Source organism: Plecotus auritus (assembly GCF_963455305.1).
Source record: "Plecotus auritus genome assembly, chromosome: 4".
In the NCBI taxonomy this organism is placed as follows: Eukaryota; Metazoa; Chordata; class Mammalia; order Chiroptera; family Vespertilionidae; genus Plecotus; species Plecotus auritus.
Genome location: NC_137775.1, coordinates 85,642,119 through 85,662,386, shown reverse-complemented (window position 1 = coordinate 85,662,386; position 20,268 = coordinate 85,642,119). Strand labels below are relative to the sequence as shown.

General features: G+C 40.9%; 1 protein-coding gene across 4 annotated transcripts in view; it reads left to right on the top strand.

Annotated features, from left to right (window-relative positions):
- Positions 1–706: 706 nt before the first annotated feature.
- Positions 707–20,268, top strand: part of PTCHD4 (patched domain containing 4) — a gene marked incomplete at its 5' end in the record, with an annotated part of 186,474 nt that continues 166,912 nt past the window's right edge. The window contains 2 exons of one of the 4 annotated variants that reach the window (XM_080667000.1): positions 707–821; positions 1,119–1,533. In XM_080667000.1, coding sequence (XP_080523126.1) covers positions 1,156–1,533 — 378 coding nt within the window. Of the gene's footprint in view, positions 822–1,104; positions 1,708–20,268 lie in introns of those variants that run through there. The other 3 variants (XM_080666998.1, XM_080666999.1, XM_080666997.1) reach the window with 3 other exon arrangements.

Genomic DNA, 20,268 nt, shown 5'->3' with positions numbered 1-20,268 from the left:
TAAACTTCAAAAGTGCAGAATGGGAACGTAATATTTTATGAGAAACCACATATTGCATGTAGATCTTCACTTCCAACACACACACACACACACACACACACACACACACACACACACACGGCTGCTCTTGGCAATTGTGTCCTCTCCCATCACCAGAGCCAGGAAGGGATTCCTAGAGCCCAAACACCGCCTGCAGGATGGGGTCTCTGGCAGCCCTCGCTGCAGCTGATAATCTGTGGACTGACAGCGTGGTGTTGCAAGGAATCCTTTGCATGCTTTGTGGTATGCTAAAAAATGCAGCATCATCATCTCTGTTCCTTTTCTTCTGCCAAAAAAAAAACAGAATTCGAGGGCAAGGGAACCCGGAGGGGCAAAACTGGCCGCCTGCCTCCAGGAGCTCCCTCCCTGCACCTCCTCCCCGCCTGGCTCGGGCTCTAATTGCCTCCGCTCCAATGGGTCAGCAGCGCCTTCTCCCATTTCCTCTTCCATTCACTCCAGCGGGGAGGAAAGAGGGAAAACAAAACTCTAAAAATAACTGTCAGCATCTTAAGAAAGGAAAAGCTTAGCTGCTCCCCGCTCTCGCCCTTCTACTCCCCTCCAAGCCCCCTCCCGCACCACCCCTCCTCCTCCCTGTTTATGGGGCACATGTCTGCTTCTTACAACACCGAGGCACATGGTTCCCGTTCGGCGCCAAACCCCACCAGGACGGAGAGGAAATCCACATCTGTGGGACGCTCCGCACGGAACCGCCTCCAGCGAGGGAGGCCGGGGGACTGCAGCAGCGAGATGAAGGGCTAGTCCGCGGGATCGCAGCTCGTGCGGTGAGAGGGGGCGCGGAGGCGGGAGGGCGCTGGTAGGCAGGGGAGGGGGTGGGCCCCGCGGTGCCCCCGCAGCGCGCGGTCGCTATTTGCCCGCCTTACTGCAACTTGCTGCAGTGTTTGAAAGAGTAGTGGAGCGCATGGAGGTGGGGCCGGGGAAAGACCGGGCGGAGTGGTCCAGGGTGAGCGCGGAGGGGGCGGGGAGGCGGCGGCGGTGGGAAGGGGGTTTGGTCCCGAGGGGGCGGGATGCGGGAGACTGGGGTAGCCTGGCGCTTACACGTGTCACATGTGCTTTTTAAGACGGCCGGGAGCGCCTGCAAGCTGGATCTGGTGGAGGATGCTGCTGCGGCAGGTGCTTCGCAGAGGGCTCCAGTCGTTCTGCCACAGGCTGGGCTTGTGCGTGAGCCGGCACCCGGTCTTTTTCCTCACCGTGCCCGCCGTCCTGACCATCACCTTCGGCCTCAGCGCGCTCAACCACTTCCAGCCCGAGAGCGACCTGGAGCGCCTGGTCGCTCCCAGCCACAGCCTGGCCAAGATCGAGCGCAGCCTGGCCAGCAGCCTTTTCCCCCTGGACCAGTCCAAAAGCCAGCTCTATTCGGACTTACACACCCCTGGGAGGTATGGCAGGGTGATCCTCCTCTCCCCACCCGGGGACAATATTTTGCTCCATGCTGAGGGGATCCTGCAGACCCACCGAGCCGTGCTGGAAATGAAGGTGAACCACAAGGGCTATAATTATACTTTTTCCCATCTGTGTGTGTTGAGAAATCAGGATAAGAAATGCGTGCTGGATGATATTATTTCAGTGCTAGAGGATCTCAGGCAGGCTGCCGTCTCCAATAAGACAACAGCCAGGGTGCAAGTGAGGTATCCCAACACTAAATTAAAGGTATGCTCCTCCTGCATGCTTCTGCCAGTTAAAGAGGCAGCACTTCATTTCTTGCCCTAAACAAGCAAAGAAAATGCAGAGGTCTCACTCATCCTTAAGACTCAGAAGCTGATGCTTCTTTCATTTGGGGGGAGGGGGGGGAAGATGGGCAACTGAGTGAAGAAAACAGGCAATGAATGGTATGACTAGATATTAAGAATATTCAAAGTCAAACAAAACAAATGCCAAAAAATGAAAAAAAAGGAAAAAAATATTTCTGAGACCCTGCAATTACATCTTTGTTCAGGGTTAATAAATCAGTGAATGGAAGGGGGAGGGGGAATTCTGAACAATTTGGGGGATTTCTTTTCATTATGGGGCTCAATGTATTTCTTATTACTGATTACACATCCACCTGGCGCCATATCCACCTATTTGCATCTTCAGCCTGGCTTGATTTTGACATGCAGGGAGTTTGTGTCTCAGTGCCCGGTGTGAGTCTGTCTGAGAGCAGTGGGTATGAATGCAGTTGGGATTCTAGGAATTGTGTGTATGTGTGTTTGCATTGCAAAAGGAGCAGGGATTTTCTCTGTGTGAAAATGGGAACGTGCAGCTAACTGATGTACTAGTTTACTGAGCCCTGTTATCTTCTTCCCATGAAAATATCCAAACCAAGGCAAGATTATTATAATAGCAAAAGAAAAGAAAAAAGTCCACAATCAGCAAAAATTGCAAAGGATGGTTATTTTAGCACTAAAAATATTGTGCTGTTTAAACGCTCAATTCAAATTGTGTTGCTCCAATGAGATTTCTAAACTCATCCTACACTGTCAGGATTGAGCTGCTGCAGGCAATGAGGCATGCAGTCTCCAGGTGACTGAAGTTTCAGGGACAAATATGACTTCCCAAGAGTCACTGCACCATTTGTATGCTCGACCCTATGCCAGCTCAGAAGCTACACAACCAAGTATTCCTGAGACAGGTGTTTCCCCAGAAGAAGGAATTTTCTTTCTTCTAATGTGTGTGATGATGTGTGTGTGTGTTTCCATAGGGATGATGGAATAGGAGGAACCCCAGGTTCAATAAATGGATGGCCTAAATATAGGAAATTGCTAATATTTCTGTTTATCTGATATAGTCAGCATCTATACACACAAAGTAATTTTCTCATGATTTTTGAGATCAAAAGCCTCTTTTTCCTGAACTGAAGGAGGATTTAATGCACTTAGAAACTAGGGATTCATCAGGAAACCATCACCTGCCTCCTTTTAACATGCTGTCCTTATTTAAGTGCATCCTGAGGCTGGCAGGGTTTCAGCCCCTTGTTTAGTTGAACAGCCCCTTGAGCTTTAGTGAAACTGGGCAGATGATTCATCAGCTTGAAATCTAGGTAAGGGCTTGTCTGCTTCACACTTATTGAAGGGAGTATGATGAATATATGTGGTTGGGCAGCATGCTTTTCATTTTCTGAATCCTTTACATCAGCATTATTGCTTGCTAAACAAAAAGGAGAGTGATCTTTCCAGCTATAGCCTTTTAACTGAGTTCTTTTCTATGGCAACATCTAGTGTAAAGAAAGGTTTGAAACTTCAGTTAGTTTTCCCTATTGAGGCTAGTTTGCAGTTTATTGATATGCTTTCTTAGTTGGGTCCCTGATTTCCTTTATTCAGCAGTATTCTGTAGGTGTAAGAGCTTTGTCCAGTCAGCCACTGTGTATATTTTGTTTATCTGATAATATCATTATGACATTTATAGTACAGACGCCTGAGGCCTTTAATTCACTTATTTAATAATTGTTAGTTGTGCTTCTACGATTTACCAGGTGGTCCTCTCAACACGTGAGATGGAGTTTGAGGTACGAAAGTCAGGGTTCTTACCCTCGTAGGGCTTAAAAGCAGTAGATGTCCGTGTTCCCACCCAGAGTTACCTGTAAGCAGGGACTCTGCAATTTTTGGGTCCATCATTAAGCCAACTCCAATGCTAGGCCTATAAGAGGGGCTCCATCTAAACTTGTTGCCTGATTGGTTGGTTGATCTACGTTTTGGTAGAAGTCAGAAGATAATCATAAAGGAATGGAGTAATAGATTACGAAGGTCAATGTGGTAAAAGTAGAATTATCCACTAACCATAAAAATAACTGAATTATATATTGGTTCTATAAACTGTAAAGCCCTTATTCTGCTATATTCCAATGTCAATGTCTCCTCAAATGTGTTGGCTTGACTCTCCCTGCAGACATCAGTGGTGTCCTTAAGCTTTGTTTGGGTAAATGAATCCTTTAAGAATCTTCTGAGAACAATGGGCCCTCTCAATCATCCAAATGTAATCTCATACAAGCTAATGATATATAAAATATAATTTGTGGAGTACCGTGGATACTTAGAATCCTATCAAAGAGCCTCCGATGACTTTCAGGTTAAGAACTGCCTGGCACACAGCAAAGGGATATGGCCTTTTATTTCAATTGCATGTTATTTGGAAATAATTTTTTAAGTCATGTGTGGCAGTGATATTCAAAGAGTGTCTCTATGATGCTGACACATGCTAAAGTTAGAGACTTTCTGGCCTATGAGGTTGGAGGGAAAATTTTTATATGTACATTTTGTGACCCTCTAATTCATTTGCTTTCTTCTCTCATATTTGGATCACCAATCTTTCCAACTCTGGACAATATGGAAAATTTTAGTGCTGGAAGATATTCTTGGTGGGCAGGGAACCAGAAGTTGAAGAAAAATGCCAAATAAATAGCAGTGGCTGGATAATATGACTAGGAATTGGCATTTTCCTGACATGATATAGCTTAGAGGTAGTCTAAAGATGTCTAAACACTGATTGACAGAATGGAGTGGTCAAACACCTTAGTTATGACAACCATAAGGGCATCTTCCAAATATTATTAATACACCCAAGTAGTCCCGAACACAGAAAGGTTTAGGACTTCTGATAAACATGATTATCTTGACAAGGTGATCCAGACAAGCAGGGACACAGAAAGTTGCTAGTATAGAATTCTAAACAGAGGCTCAGATAAAGCTGGCATGAAAAAAGCAGCAGTCAGCTTAGAATAATACTACAGAAGAAATGAAATATACACATTTTTGAAAGCTGTGTAGACAAGAGGCCAAAATCTGAAATCCCTACACCTATATAATGTGAACTCCATCATTGTGCCTATCATTATAATCTTTATGTTGTTATATCTCTGATTAGGTGCAAAGGCCATGTCTTATATTCCTTCTATATTATTCATATTCCTCCAGCCCAACCTTGTCTGGGTCTATGTAGATAGTAGTCACATCATTGATTAGTAGGTTGATTAATTTGTACATTTATGCTGTATTATCACAAAATCATCATTACTTTTCAAACTTCTGTGACACGCTTTTTTTTTCTTTAAAAAATAGCCATTATCTACATTTTCCTGATTTCTATAAAGTATTTTTGACCCAAATAATTTGGGGGTCTTTTTTTTTTCAACTTTCAAAACATCCATTTTGAAAATTTCAGTTAAATACCTACTTATTGTTGAAACTAGTCTCGTGATTAAAATGAGACTGGCACTCAGAGTCATTAAGCAAGGACTACTCTGAACTTCAAAATGTGTTCTCATTATAATTCAAGGGGCTCAGGTGTTGTAGGTAATATTTTTCTGCCTCTTAGGTAGGCCATCATGACTGCACTTTTCCATCTGGCTAGTTCCAAGAAAGGAAACAATTCCCATATGTCCCCTGTTCTTTATTTTGGCCACAGTGAAAAAACAAATAAAGAAGAAACAGACAAATGTGCTCCATGGCAAATGGTGAGAAAGGAATGACACAGATTTGATTCCCCTGCAGCCTGTTCTTCCAATTAAGTTCCATTAATACCATATCTCTGGACACGTGTTTAAGTGGAGTGTATATTCTTCAATGTACCATATTTAGGAATAGGAACACTTTCTGCTTTTTAATAAAACATAATGTTTCCTTGGATACATATGGAATACATCTTCCCGGTTGTGGAAAATGTTGCCATTAGTTTTTTAGTTCCTATCTCAATGGAAGGACAACTTAAGCCAACATGGAAATTGAACAATAACAATATTTTTAGAGATTGCAAGAAAAGTTATTCCATAGACTTCTTTCCCTAATTCTTTCTGAAACCTCTTAAGACATCCATGTCAGGATCTTCTCTGATTTAGGAAAAAACATGGCTTCCTTACTGAATATTCAGGTTGTGTCCTAAGTGATGTCGGCATTTTATATACAGTCTGTCATGTTTACAAGTCTGAGCCAGAGGGAGTCTTTATTTCCATTTTAGAGGTAAGGAGACTAAAGACCAGGAGATTAAGCGATGTTGAAGTCCCAAGTTAGGGCATTTTGAAGCTGGAACTTAAATCCAGATCTGTCTATACTGACCTTCATATTCTTTTTAAAAGAAAATATTTTTATTGATTTCAGAGAGGACGGGAGAGGGAGAGAGAGATAGAGACATCAATGATGAGAGAGAGTCATTGATTGGCTGCCTCTTGCACGCCCACACTGGAGATTGAGCCCGCAACCCAGGCATATGTCCTGACTGGAAATTAAACTGTGACCTCCTGGTTCATAGGTCTGCACTCAACCATTGAACCATGCTGGCTGGCCCTGACCTTCATATTCTTAACCACAGTGCTATGTTAGGTACTAGTACTTTCTGCATCATTCTCTGTAGCAACAGCCCTTTGTACTAAGGAAGAATCAGGGCTGTAAATCCCAAGCCATGTGAAATCCATGTTAAAAGATCACTAATGCTCTTTTACAGCAGCCCCCCTGCTAAGTCAGAAAGACCAGCCCTGAGGAAGATGAAGTGAGGCTGATCTGCCCATAAGGGAGTAAAGCTTGCAGTCTGGGCCTGGCCGCTTCACGCATCTGCCTTCAGAGTCCCCCAGTCCCCTTAGTCCCCCAGCCTCCCAGGGCCAGCCCGAGGTGCAGGCAAGCCTCGGATGTTGGCTGTCCAGTCACCCAGGGCGGGCCCGAGGGTACAGGCAAGCCGCAGATGGCGGCTGCCCATCTGCCCAGGGCCGCCTGAGACTCAGGTAACCAGGGCCAGCCAAGGCTTGCGCTGCTGGCAGTGGCAGCAGCAGAGGTGTGATGGGGGCATCACCTTCCCCTGATTGCCCGGTCACCTCTCGCCCCTGAGGGCTCCCGGACTGTGAGAGGGGGCAGGCCGGGCTGAGGGAATCCCCTCCAGTGCATGAATTTCCATGCACCGGGCCTCTAGTTATAGTATATTTGGGGATATATTCTAAAATATTTTTCCTTTAGAGTGATGATTTTTCTTGATTAGATTAGAACTATGCTGTTGAATGGTGTTACTCACAGTGTCCTAACTAAATTGTTGCACATATATTTCCTAGTCATTGTAACAGGGTGAGTTTGTTTATGAAATTTTTTAGAGACCAAAGTAGGCAAAAGACTTGCTTGGTATCGGGACTAGATGCTGCTCCTTGGTTTCAACAAAAACTTACTTTAAATGAAATTAAAAATAATTTTTGGAAGTATTTATGTTTCCATTTTTGAAATTCAAGAGTTAAGAGAGGGTTTTAAAAAACAGAACATAAAAAATTCTCTCCATTTTTCTCATTTCCTTACCATCAGCTGAGCTGATGGTGGTTTCCTCAGTGGCTGGTGACCACCAAGGACTTGGGAGTAGGGTAGGGAGAAGGCAAAGACATACAGCATGGTGGAAGTGTGGAAGAGACTAAGGCCACTCCAACTCTCTCCGCCTCCAAACCCCAAAAAAGAAAAGAAAACCACTCCTTTGCCTCTCCTGCTGTGTTAAGCAAGAATTAAAAGTGTGGTTTTTTCCTTTATTGGTTCTACTGTAAACATTATTATAAATGAAACAAGCTGGGATGTGCTTTTCAAAATATACTGTTGGAAGAATATTTTTTATTTTAACCCATTAGCTGTTATACCACGATTGGACCACATTGCTTTTAATACAGTTTCAGAGTTGATCAGCATATGTCCACACTTATTCCAGATATGTCCAGACATTTCTACATATGCTTAATATCAACATTGTTAAAGAGGATGTCTGGAAATTCCAGGATTCTAGATTTACATAAGATAGCTCTAGATGGACAGCAGGTCCATTTCTTCCCTAACTCACCCCAGGGTGGAATCATGGGAGTGACTCATTTCTGTGATCGTTTCTGACCCTGCGAGGTGGATAGAGTTACATTCATCACAGCCCTGGCAAATGGAAACATTTAGGCAATACTTCCGACTTAAAAGCGTGCCAACTTGAATTGCAAGACAAAACTAATTTGCCACAAAACTAATTTTGTTGTGTTCTCTAAGACCATGCTTCTCGTAGTGCTGTGTATGGACCAGCAGCAGCTGCGCCCAGCAGCTTGTTAGAAATGAAAACTCCCCAGGTCTCAGCGCAGACCTATGGACCAGAAACTCATTTTAACAAGCTCCCAAGGAGTTTGAGAAGCTCAGGTCTAAAACAAAGGTTGACCTTGGTATTGCTCATTCACGGCTTGAGTTTTGTTTTGTCTTTTTTAAAAAAATATATTTTTAATGATTTCAAAAAGGAAGAGAGAGGGAAAGAGAGCTAGAAACATCAATGCTGAGACAGAATCATTGATTGGCTGCTTTCTGCATGTTTCCAGCTGGGGTTTGTGCCCCAAATCCGGGCATATGCCTTGACCTGAAATCGAACCATGACCTCCTGGTTCATAGGTTGATGCTCAACCACTGAGCCACACTGGCTGGGCCGTGGCTTGAGTTTAAAATAACAAAAACACCATAAGAAAAAAAAATGAGTAATTGAGCTCATAGCCGTTGAGAGACATTGAAGAAACCCCTGAAGAATTATTAAGCAGCTGTTCCACAGTGAGAAACCTTCATCTCTATCATCTGTAACTGGGCCTGTCACCTGCTTAAACTTAACGCTGATTGCTGTTGTTCAATATTTCCCAAAAATGTTGAAATTAAATCTGTCTCTTTAAGAGAAAAATTAGCAGCATTTTTCTCAAGCCTCTTTGCAGTTATGTCACAATAGTAGCAACATTAAACCGAGTTAGACTAATTATGTTAATATTATGAGAACACAAAGTATGGGAACTATACGTAGGAGCAGGAGTATTTGGGGGAAATGAAACACACAATTACAGTGGTGGGTCTTTTGAAAGGAGCCTTGCAATCCATGCTTTCCTCAGACAGGATTGTTGTGATTATTATGGCGAGCCATTCACTGAAATCAAAGTTATTCTCTGCCATTCAGGGGAATTCATGGCCTCTGAAAGCTACCTGATGAGCAGCACTCAAAATGAATGGACTGTGTTTAGTTACGGGATTTCTGTTAGAACAGCCAGTGTTTTCCTTCCAGAACTACCCTCCCAACATGGAGAGGCCACACTTGGGCCACTCTCCCTTTGCAGTCTCAGAGGCAGAAGGCACAGTACAGGCGCTGGGTTTTGAAAAGCAGAAACATGTTTAAAGGGTTCTCATAGTTTCAGAAGGTCTGAACGCAGCTCCAGGTGTTCCTGGCAGATGGAGGCTTGACGGGCTATTTAGGGTTCAGCCTCAAAGACTACACTTCCCTTTGAATGTTCAGTCTGTTCTCTCACCTCACCGGGTCTCTTGATTACATGGAGGGAGAGAATGTTCAGTTCCGATTGTCACTGCAGGTCATACTAATGTGGGCAAGACATTCATATACACATCTGTTTGGGTAACTATTTTAAGTATCTGTTCAAGATTCAGCAAGGAACAAAGCAGATGTGGTGCTTGCCCTCCAGGAGCTGAAGTCTAGGGAAAAAGACAAAAATCTCATAGGTAAACCCATAACTACAGGTTATCATGGAGGAAAAGTACATGGTGCTGTGAGAGTAGGATATGAAGACTTGGGGGTGTTAGAAATCACTTTCCTGAGGAAGTGACTGTGAGCTGAGACCTGAAGGGAGTCACATTCCTCAAGAGCGGGTTAGATGGTAGAAGCAAGAGTGCAATGGGGAGGACATGGTCACTTAGATGCCTGGAGCAAAAGCCACTGTGGGTGGATGTTAAAGAGTGATGATGGTCAGGGTGCCAAGGGCTATGGTAAGACTCTCTTGCCAGGTGGTGTAACACAAGTTAGAAGAGAGTCTATGAATCTAGATTTTCTAGGTTTATATCTTTCTCCACTGCATTAGCTCTATGACTTTGCACAGTATTTTAACTTTGTAATTTAGTTCCTTCATCATAGCCCCTACCCCTTAGCATTGAGTGGATTAGTGAGCTCATGATACCGAAGCAGTGCTTCTCAAACTCTGTCAGCTGGTGATTCTGAGGCCTCTGGTCCATGAGCCACCCTCTGAGTAAGAAGGGTACATAGCACTTAGAACAGCACCTGGTTCATTGTAAATTCTTACATGCTAGTGGTTTCATTCATTAAGCACTGACACTGTGCCCTTATTCGGAATTGATTAATTGACTTTCTTGTGAACTCATAATTATATGAAGAACCCTTTTTTTCTTCAACCCTCAGAGTTGAAAATCTATGATGTGGTAGTTATTGCTATTTTCTTAGTAAGTGCAACATGAGGGACATAGAGCTCTCTTCTTTTGCACTAAAAAGCTTGAGCTTCCTCCAGGGTTACCGTTATGAATGTGAGGTCTGTTTGCTAAGGACAGTAAAAGGCATATAAGGCAAGTATGGGACCTAGGTTTCGATGGTTACTGGATTTGGAAGTGTCATAGAGGTTGGATTTTTGTGGTAGTCTCAACAGAGCTAGTCTGGACCACTTTCTCTCGGCTTCTGTGACATTTGGTTTTCCTTGTATGTCTCTGATTGTGGCTCACTGCCCTTGTTATTCTCATATTTATAATTATTCCCATGAAACAATCTTTTTCAATGTCTGTTGTCTCAAAATTCTCATTCAAGCCAAACATCTATTTTCTTCCATGTCTAAAACACTTTTAATGGCATCTCTATTCTGTCATGTTCTCAGGCTCAGAATCTGTTACCTGTGATTAACTCCTCCTTTTTTTCCAACCCAGCCAATATATATATACACAAGGTATATCTAATTAACTACCAGGCCCTGATCACTCTGCATCAGACCTTCTCAAAGTGGGGTCCATGTACCAATAGCATCCCCATCACCTGGGAACTTGGTAGACATGTAAATTACCAGAGCTCATTCCAGATCTGTTGAATCTCTGGGGGTGGGGTCCAACAAGCCCTCTAGACTATTCTGATTCCTGCTGGAGTGTGCGAACCACAGTTCTATAGTTTTAGTGCTCCATCGTGGCTGAGGTCAAAGGGAGCTTTGAGAAGACTGATTGCATGAGTCTCATCTCCAGAGATTCTGATTTAATTAGTCTGGAAGTGGCATAGACATGGGGAATTTTTAAACCTCCTCTTTTGATTATAATGGATTACCAAGGTCTCCTTTTCAAATTTATTTTCCTTTAAGCCTTCATTATCTGTTTTATTTATGTGATGATCTAACCTCTCTCATAGTTGGAACCTAGCCTATGTAACAGGATCCTCTGCATTTCTTGGTTATATTTTCCACTAATCAAATCTTTCAAGGGCTTCCCATGGCCTGGAGAAAAAAATTACACACTTTTGACCATGACCACTGAGAACTTTCCTTGGCCAGGCCCCCAATTTTATTTGTAGTTTTAGGTTGCAGTACACCACCTGCTGCAACCAAACCTAAAATAAAATCACCCTGAACTTACTTTTTTCCTCATCTCCATTTATACTTTTCATTTTGCTTGGAATCTCTTTTACACTGTCAAACTCACACACATCTCTTAAAAGCTGAGGCCCCTAAACCACTTCATGTTTCCATGAAGCTTTTGTAAGTGCTTCCCAAGAAAGAAAACATTTCCATACACTTTGGAGGTACTTTGAAGGCAGTGCCCCTAATCATAGTATTATTTGTATTTTGAATTTGCCACAAGTCTTTGCTGAGATATAACTGCATGTGCCTAAGAAACCAATAGGCTGGTAGCCAATAGATTTGCCTGGTAGATGCTAACCAATAAGGAGGAGGTCTGTAGGGCACGCCTTTGGGGAAGTTTCAGGGGAACAGGAAGAAAGCCCATCCCAGTCTCAGTGTGACATTCTCAGGCTGTGCCTGAACCTGAATAAGAGATGTCCACAGAAAGATATTAAAACTATTTTCATGAGTGGTTCTGAGATACCTGAGGCACAAGCAACAAAACTTTGTTCTTAGAGACAAAGAGCCAGCAGAAGCGGCGGGGGGGAAGAGAGAGAGAGAGAGAGAGAGAGACACTTCCCTACAGTACACATGTGACTTCATCTCAGGTGAGGCTGCAGGGAACATAACATGGTTTGGGCATTTGGTAGGGCTGACAGATGTAGCAAATAAAAATACAAGACACCTAATTAAATTTGAATTTTGGATAAGCAAAGAATACTTTTTTAGTACAAGTATGCCCTAAATATTGCATTATTTACCTAAAAGTTAGATTTAATTTGGTGTCCCATATTTTATCAGGCAGCTGAGCACTCTGGGAGTTCAGAGAATCACATCTGACGACCCCAGCAGACTTCAAAGCATCATAGGGATCCACTCCAGTTGTAATTCATAGTGATGGTCATTGGTCAGGGGGCTGGAAGGAAGACCATGAAAGCTCCAGTTGGGAAATAGTAAGGATATTCTAAGGACTCCCAGAAATGAGTGGGTGAGAGTTTGCAGGGGCCAGAGTTCTTGTCTTATTCAAGTGGGGATGCAAGCGAGTGAAATTGAAGTTCCTTTTAATATGTCCTCATGTCTATCCTCTGGCCTTGGGAAGCCCGGGGTACATTATGGTTTTAATAGTTTCAAGTGATTATTTGCGAGTAAAATGAAAATTGAATGAATGAATGGGAAAATTTATCCGAAGAGTACATTCGATCAAGATGCCATTTAACAGAAATGTCTTTGGTTTTATAACTTATCTATGAGAATGTGAAAAATATTTATATACCACAACAATTTAATTAAATAAATTAAGTTGTAGAAAAAATAAGTCCTGAGGAATATAATGTACAACATGGTAATTATAGTTAACAACACTGTATTATATATTTTAAAGTTGTTAAGAGAGAGGTTAACTAAACTTAGTGTTGTCATCATTTCATATTATATACATGCATCAAATAATTATGTTGCACACCTAAAACAATTTTATTTCAATTTGAAAAATTTTAAAAGAAACTGTCCATATTAGGCAGAACTATATCTATATTAAAACAGCCATTTAATGTAAATTAATTAATTTAGGTCAACGCTGTGTGTCTAGAAGTTTTTTTCTTGTATAAGAAAGGATCTATCAGTATTCAGATTTAATAATCATTAGATTGGGGAGAGGGTAGTTTATTTAACTGACCATTGGAATAAGGTAGGATTGAGAATTTCATAAGCAAAACTGAGAGAGGTTATGAAATGTAAAGGAAATTATTTTACTATTTTCATTGAAAATAGATTGAAATTAATTTCTTAAAACACAGAATTGTATAAAGAACAAGAGAACTCCTGCTCCCTATTAAAAAAGGAAGGAAGGAGAAAAGAAGGAAAGAAGGAAGGAAGGGCGGGAGGGAGGGAAGGAGGAAGGGAGGGAGGGAGGTGATGGGTGCAAATTAGTGGAAATTTTTAGGCTGCAAATAGTAGCCAGCTGATATCTGAACCCACAGTGTCTACAGGCTCGGTTCCCCTTCCCATGAATGAAATGTTGCATTGAAACAAAGATGCAGCATGCCAGTAAATAATTGTACAACAGTACCAATAAAAGAGACATGCTATTGAGAACTCATCTTATATTCCTTCAAGATTACAAAGTTTTAAGGGTGTGGATCATATCTTGGTCACATTTCAAGCTTAAAAGAAATGTGGGATAAGTCAAGCCTGTCATTTCTCCCTTCCCAGGAATGAGCCCTTCCTGGGCTCCTACACAAGCCAATTGGGAGGGATTATCTGTGTGAGGCCCATTCCTGGGTGGGTGAGGCAGAGCCTGGGCAAGGCAGCATGAGGACAGCAATAGTGGGGTGCCAGTGAGTGTCCCAGGAGACAGACATGCACCCTGCTAGAGCTCCCAGGGCTGGGAGGGGTGTGAGAAGCTCAAGGTCTGAACTAGTTTATGACCCCTTTTCATAGCTAGAACATGCGTCTCTAAGGGAATAGCACATAAAACTGGCATCAGCAACTTGACTTTTATTTTCATTTCATTCTTTTCAACCATCTTTCCTTTGGGGATTATTTTTTAAGGAATTGGGTTTTTTCTAGACTGAGAAACTTGTGACATTTTTTTTAAACTAACCACATCTTATCAGCATGTCTCTCACTAAACAGTATTCAAGTTTATAATTTAGTTAACATATCTCAAAAATTGTTTATAAACTAATGTGATTCTACTTGTCTTCTTCCTGTTGGAAAAATATTTTGATAATTGACAACTAAATTGACAAGAGATCCTCACTTCTCATCTTTCCCTCAGTTCAGTATCCTGAAACCTTATTGATGTTAAAATTATAAGCATTGACAAGCTGGCCCATTTAGCCTAAAGCAATAAATGTTTTTATTGTGGTGGGGGGTTTAATTTCTTAATGGATTGAGATAGAGGAACTACTTATTGATTGAGTTTCTCTTTTAAAATTTGTAAATAATGGCCCTGGCCAGTAGCTCATTTGGTGAGAGCATTGGCCCAATTGGCCAAGGTTGCGGGTTTGATCCCCAGTCAGGGTACATACAAGAAGCAACTAACCAATGAATGCATACATAAGTGGAACAACAAATCGATGTGCATCTCTCTCTCTCCTTCTCCCTCTCTCTCTCGCTAAAATCAATCAATAAAAATAATAAAGTAAAATTTGTAAATAGTGAAGAAGAGAGTACTAAAAAGGAAACAGACAAACCTATGTTTGAATTTAATTTCTTCATTTACTAGCTGCAGGACTTTAGACATGTTACTTAATGCCTTTGTCCCTGCTTTTTATATGTTAAGAAATGCTATTATTAATATCAATTCTGCTGATTTTTAAAATTTCTGGCACTTTGTAGTTTCTTAATAAATTGTAGCTATTCTTTATATAAACCCAGCATCATAACAACACCAAGGAATGATTAGAATGTCAAGTGAAAAATCACTTACAATCCCACCACCCATTCTATAAACAATTTGTTTTCATCTTTCACTATAAAATACAGTGTATGCCTTTTTTGATCCTGTTTGTTTTCACTTTTTCATAAGCATTTCCAAAATTATTTTATTCCTTGCTCAAAATTCTGGCAAGTGACTCTGGCAGAATTTACTTCACTGTTTATCTTTGGAGTATTTCTGGGGTGGTGTTTTTGAACAATCTTTAACAGGCATAAGGAAGAAAGCAAAATATTCTGGCATGTCAACAGAAGTGGTAGGAAAAGAGCATTTCCTTGTGTGATTTAAATGCCACTTTGGTAAGTATGTGCCCTTATGAAAGCAAGATACAAATATAGGTCAACAAGTTCCAGGGGAGTAGGTGCCCGCAGAAAGGGCTTGGGTAAAAATTAGAAAGACCTGATTTATTTATAGACCCACTCCTACATGCTCTAAATTGCTGTGTGAAGGACCACATCCAAGATTAAGCTTCTAAGAGTACCTTGTGGCTTATCCTACTGCAAAGTAATTTTTCCCTCTTTCCACTTGCTATAGCTCAGTGATTCTCATAAGAAACACTTCAGGAACTTTCCAATTATATGGTGCCTGGGGCCCCTCCACAGACCAAGTGACACATATTCTATGGGGAAAGGATCCAAGAAGTGACATTTCTGAAGCTTCTCATACGATTCCAGTAGATATCCTGATTGAGAAACACTGAAAGCGATCCCCCATCTTACCACCCACTTTGCAGGTGTGTAGGTTGAGAGGATAGGGAATAATCTGCTTTCCCTGAGCCTCAGCTTCAGGCTTAGTCCGGGGTCTCAAAGGGGAGAGCATTTGCCCTGACCACAATCAGTATCACCCGACTAGGTAAACTGCCTCCATGGGAATTCTGTGGCTAAAATCAACAGCTTCATCGTCTTCTGTGATTCCCTAATCTGGGACTGACTGGCCAGAAATATGATATCTTAATCAATTTGCTGTGCTTCAAAGATGTCCTAGATTGCTAGTCATTGGGAAGATATATCCCTTGACACTTTAACAGGCATCATTGCTTAATACATTTCTGCAAGGAGATTAATAAAGGAAACCTTAGGCCCATAGTAAATATTTATTATTATGGTTATAGAGCCAAAGGTAATAAATCTTGGTAACTCCAAGAAGTATAACACTAGGATTTGAAATAGACTCAATTTTTATTAAGCTGTTATTAAGTCCTCAATTTCCAGCAGGATACCTAAATTCTTTCATATACTGAGGTGGTCAGTGTTTGCTAATTTGTAACCAGTTTGTTAATGCTAACCTTAGTTAGCCCATCCTTTTTTTTTAAAGCCTTACCTAAGGATATTTTTCCTATTGATTTTTAGAGAGAGTGGAAGGGAAGGGGAGAGACAGAGAGAAACATCGATGTGAGAGAGACACATTGATTGGTTGCCTTCCACATGCGCCCCAATAGGGGCTGGGGATGGAGCCTGCAACCGAGGTATGTGCCCTTGACTGTAATCGAACCCATGACCATTCAGTCCATGGGCCCATGCGAAAAACCAGCAAGGGCTGTTAGCCCATCCTTTTTGTTTTGTTTTGTTTTTATTGTTTAAAGTATTACATATATTAGTACATATATCTCCTTTTTTTCCCCATTGACCTTCCCCCAGCCTCCCCTAGCCCCTCACATGCCCTCATCCCACCCCCCTAGTGTCTTGTGTCCATTGGTGTGCTTATATGCATGCATACAAGTCCTTTGGTTGATCTATTTCCCCCCTCTCCCCAACACTCCCCAGCTTCCTGCTGTAATTTGACAGTCTGTTCGGTGCTTTACTGCCTCTGTATCTATCTTTTTATTCATCGGGTTATAATGTTCTTTATTTTTTATAAATGAGTGAGATCATGTGGTATTTTTATTTCGTTGACTGCCTTATTTCACTTAACATAATGCTCTCCAGGTCCATCCATGCTGCTGCAAATGGTAAGAATTCCTTCTTTTTTATAGCAGTGTAGTATTCCATTGTGTAGATGTACCATAGTTTTCTAATCCACTCATCTGCTGATGGGCATTTAGGCTGTTTCCAAATCTTAGCTATGGTGAATTGTGCTGTTATGAACATAGGGGTGCATATATCCTTTCTGATTGGTGTTTCTAGTTTCTTGGGATATATTCCTAGAAGTGGGATTATTGGGTCAAATGGGAGCTTCATTTTTAATTTTTTGAGGAAACTCCATACTGTTCTCCACAGTGGCTGCACCAGTCTGCATTCCCACCAGCAGTGCACGAGGGTTCATTTTTCTCCACATCCTCACCAGCACTTGTCCTTTGTTGATGATTGCCATTCTGACAGTGTGAGATGGTACCACATTGTCGTTTTGATTTGCGTCTCTCAGATAATTAGTGACTTTGAGCATGTTTTCTTGTGTCTCTTGGCTTTCTTTCTGTCTTCTTTTGAAAAGATTCTGTTTAGGTCGGTTGCCCATTTTTTTATTGGATCATTTATCTTCCTTTTATTAAGTTGTATAAGTTCCCTGTAGATGTTGGAGATTAAACCTTTATCAGTGATAACATTTGCAAATATGTTCTCCCATATAGTGGGCTTTCTTGTTCTTTTGCTGTGCAAAAGCTTTTTATTTTGATGTAGTCCCATTTGTTTATTTTCTCTTTAGCTTCCATTGCCCTAGGAGCGGTATCGGTGAAGAAATTGCTTCGGCATATGTCTGAGATTTCTCTACCTGTGGATTCCCCTAGTATTTTTATGGTTTCCCGTCTTATGTTTAAGTCCTTTATCCATTTTGAGTTTATTTTTGTGTATGGTGTAAGTTGGTGGTCTAGTTTCATTTTTTTGCATGTATCTGTCCAATTTTCCCAACACCATTTATTGAAGGGACTATCTTGACTCCATTGTATGTTCATGCCTCCTTTGTCAAATATTAATTGAGCATAGTGGCTTGGATCGATATCTGGATTCTCTATTCCATTCCATTTGTCTATATGTCTGTTCTTGTGCCAGTACCAGGCTGTTTTGAGAACAGTGGCTTTGTAATACAGCTTGAAATCTGATATTGAGATCCCACCTACTTTGTTCTTCTTTCTCAAAATTGCTGTGGCTATTCGGGGTCTTTTTTTATTCCAGATGAATTTTTGGAGAGTTCTTTCTAGGTCTGTGAAATATGCCGTTGGTATTTTAATGGGGAGTGCATTGAAGCTTTAGATTGCTTTGGGTAGTATGGACATTTTGATGATGTTGATTCTCCCAATCCATGAACATGGTATGTTCTTCCATCTGTTTACATCTTCCTCTATCTCTTTTTTCAGTGTCCTATAGTTTTCCACGTATAGGTCTTTTACCTCCTTGGTTAAGTTTATTCCTAGGTATCTTAATTTTTTTGGTGCGATGGTAAATGGGATTGCTTTTTTAGTCTCTCTTTCTGTAAATTCACTATTAGTGTATAGAAATGCCATAGATTTCTTGGAGTTAATTTTATATCCTCCTACATTGCCAAATTCATTTATTAAGTCTATTAGTTTTTTGATGGAGTCTTTTGGTTTTTTTATGTACAATATCATGTCATCTGCAAATAGGGACAGCTTTACTTCTTTTCCAATTTGGATGCCTTTTATTTCTTCTTCTTGTCTAATTGCAATGGCTAATACTTCCAGTACTATGTAGAACAGGAGTGGTGAGAGTGGGCATCCCTGTCTTTTTTCTGTTCTTAGGGGAAATGGTTTGAGTTTTTGCCCATTGAGTATGATGTTAGCTGTGGGTTTATCATATATAGCTTTTATTATGTTGAGGTATGATCCTTCTATTCCCACCTTGTTGAGAGTTTTTATCAAGAAAGGGTGTTGGATTTTGTCAAATGCTTTTTCTGCATCAATTGATATGACTATGTGATTTTTATCTCTCAATTTGTTTATGTGATGTATCACATTTATTGATTTGCAGATATTGTACCTTCCTGGCATCCCTGGGATAAATCCTTCTTGGTCATGGTGTATGATCTTTCTGATGTTCTGCTGGATTGATTTGCTAGAATTTTGTTGAGGATTTTGGCATCTATGTTCATGAGGGATATTGGCCTGTAATTCTCTTTCATTGTGTTGTCTTTATCTGTTTTTGGTACTAGGGTGGTGCGGGCTTCATAGAAGGAGCTTGGAAGTGTTCTTTCCTCTTGAATTTTTTGGAATAGTCTGAGGAGGATAAGTTTTAGTTCTTCCTTGAATGTTTGGTAAAACTCCCCTGTGAAGCCATCTGGCCCAGGGCTTTTGTTTGCTGGAAGCTTTTTGATGACTGCTTCAATTTCTTCCATAGTTATTGGCCTATTGAGATGTTTAAATTCTTCCTGATTGAGTTTTGAAAGGTTATATTTTTCTAGGAATATGTCCATTTCCTCCAAGTTGTCCAGTTTGTTGGAATAGAGTTGTTCATAGTATTTTTTAACAATCCTTTGTATTTCGGTGGGGTCTGTTGTTATTTTACCTCTTTCATTTCTGATTTTGTTTATCTGGGTCCTCTCTCTTTGCTTCTTGGTGAGCCTTGCTAGAGGTTCATCAATCATGTTTATCCTTTCAAAGAACCAGCTCTTGGTTTTGTTGATCTTTTGTATTTTTTTTTTTTTTTTGGTCTCAGTGTCGTTTATCTCCTCTCTGATCTTTATTATTTCCTTTCTTCTGCTTACACTGGGCTTTTCTTGTTGCTCTCTTTCTAACTCTTTGAGTTATAGGGTTAGGTAATTTATTACCATTGTTCCTTGTTTTTTGCAGTAGGCTTGTAGAGCTATGAACTTCCCTCTCAAGACTGCTTTCACTGTGTCCCATAGATTTTGGATTGTTGTGTTTTCATTGTCATTTGTTGCCATGATGTTTTTTTATTTCTTCCTTGATTTCTCTGGTAACCCAGTCATTGTTTTAATAGCATGCTGTTTAGTCTCCATGTGTTTGATTTTTCTTGGATTGTTTTTATTGTTGTTGATTTCCAATTTTATGCCACTGTGATCTGAGAATATGCATGATATGATTTCTATCTCCTTGAATTTGAAGATACTTTGCCTATGACCCAACATATGGTCTATCTTTGAAAATGACCCATGTGTACTTGAGAAGAATGTATATCTGTGGCTTTGGGGTGAAATGTTCTGAAGATGTCAATTAATTCCATCTGGTCTAGTGAGTCATTTAGGATTGATGTTTCTTGGCTGATTTTTTCTTTAGAGGATTTGTCCAATGGTGATAGTGAGGTATTAAAGTCTCCTACTATGATTGTATTGCTGTCAATCTCTCCCTTGATATCCTGCAGGAGTTTTTTTATGTATTTGGATGCTCCTGGTTTGGTTGCATATATTTTTACCAGAGTTATTTCTTCTTGTTGCATTGCTCCCTTTAGTATTATGAAGTGGCCTTCCTTATCTCTTGTTATGTCCTTCACTTTGAGATCTAATTTGTCAGCTATAAGTATTGCTACCCCAGCTTTGTTTTCATTTCCAT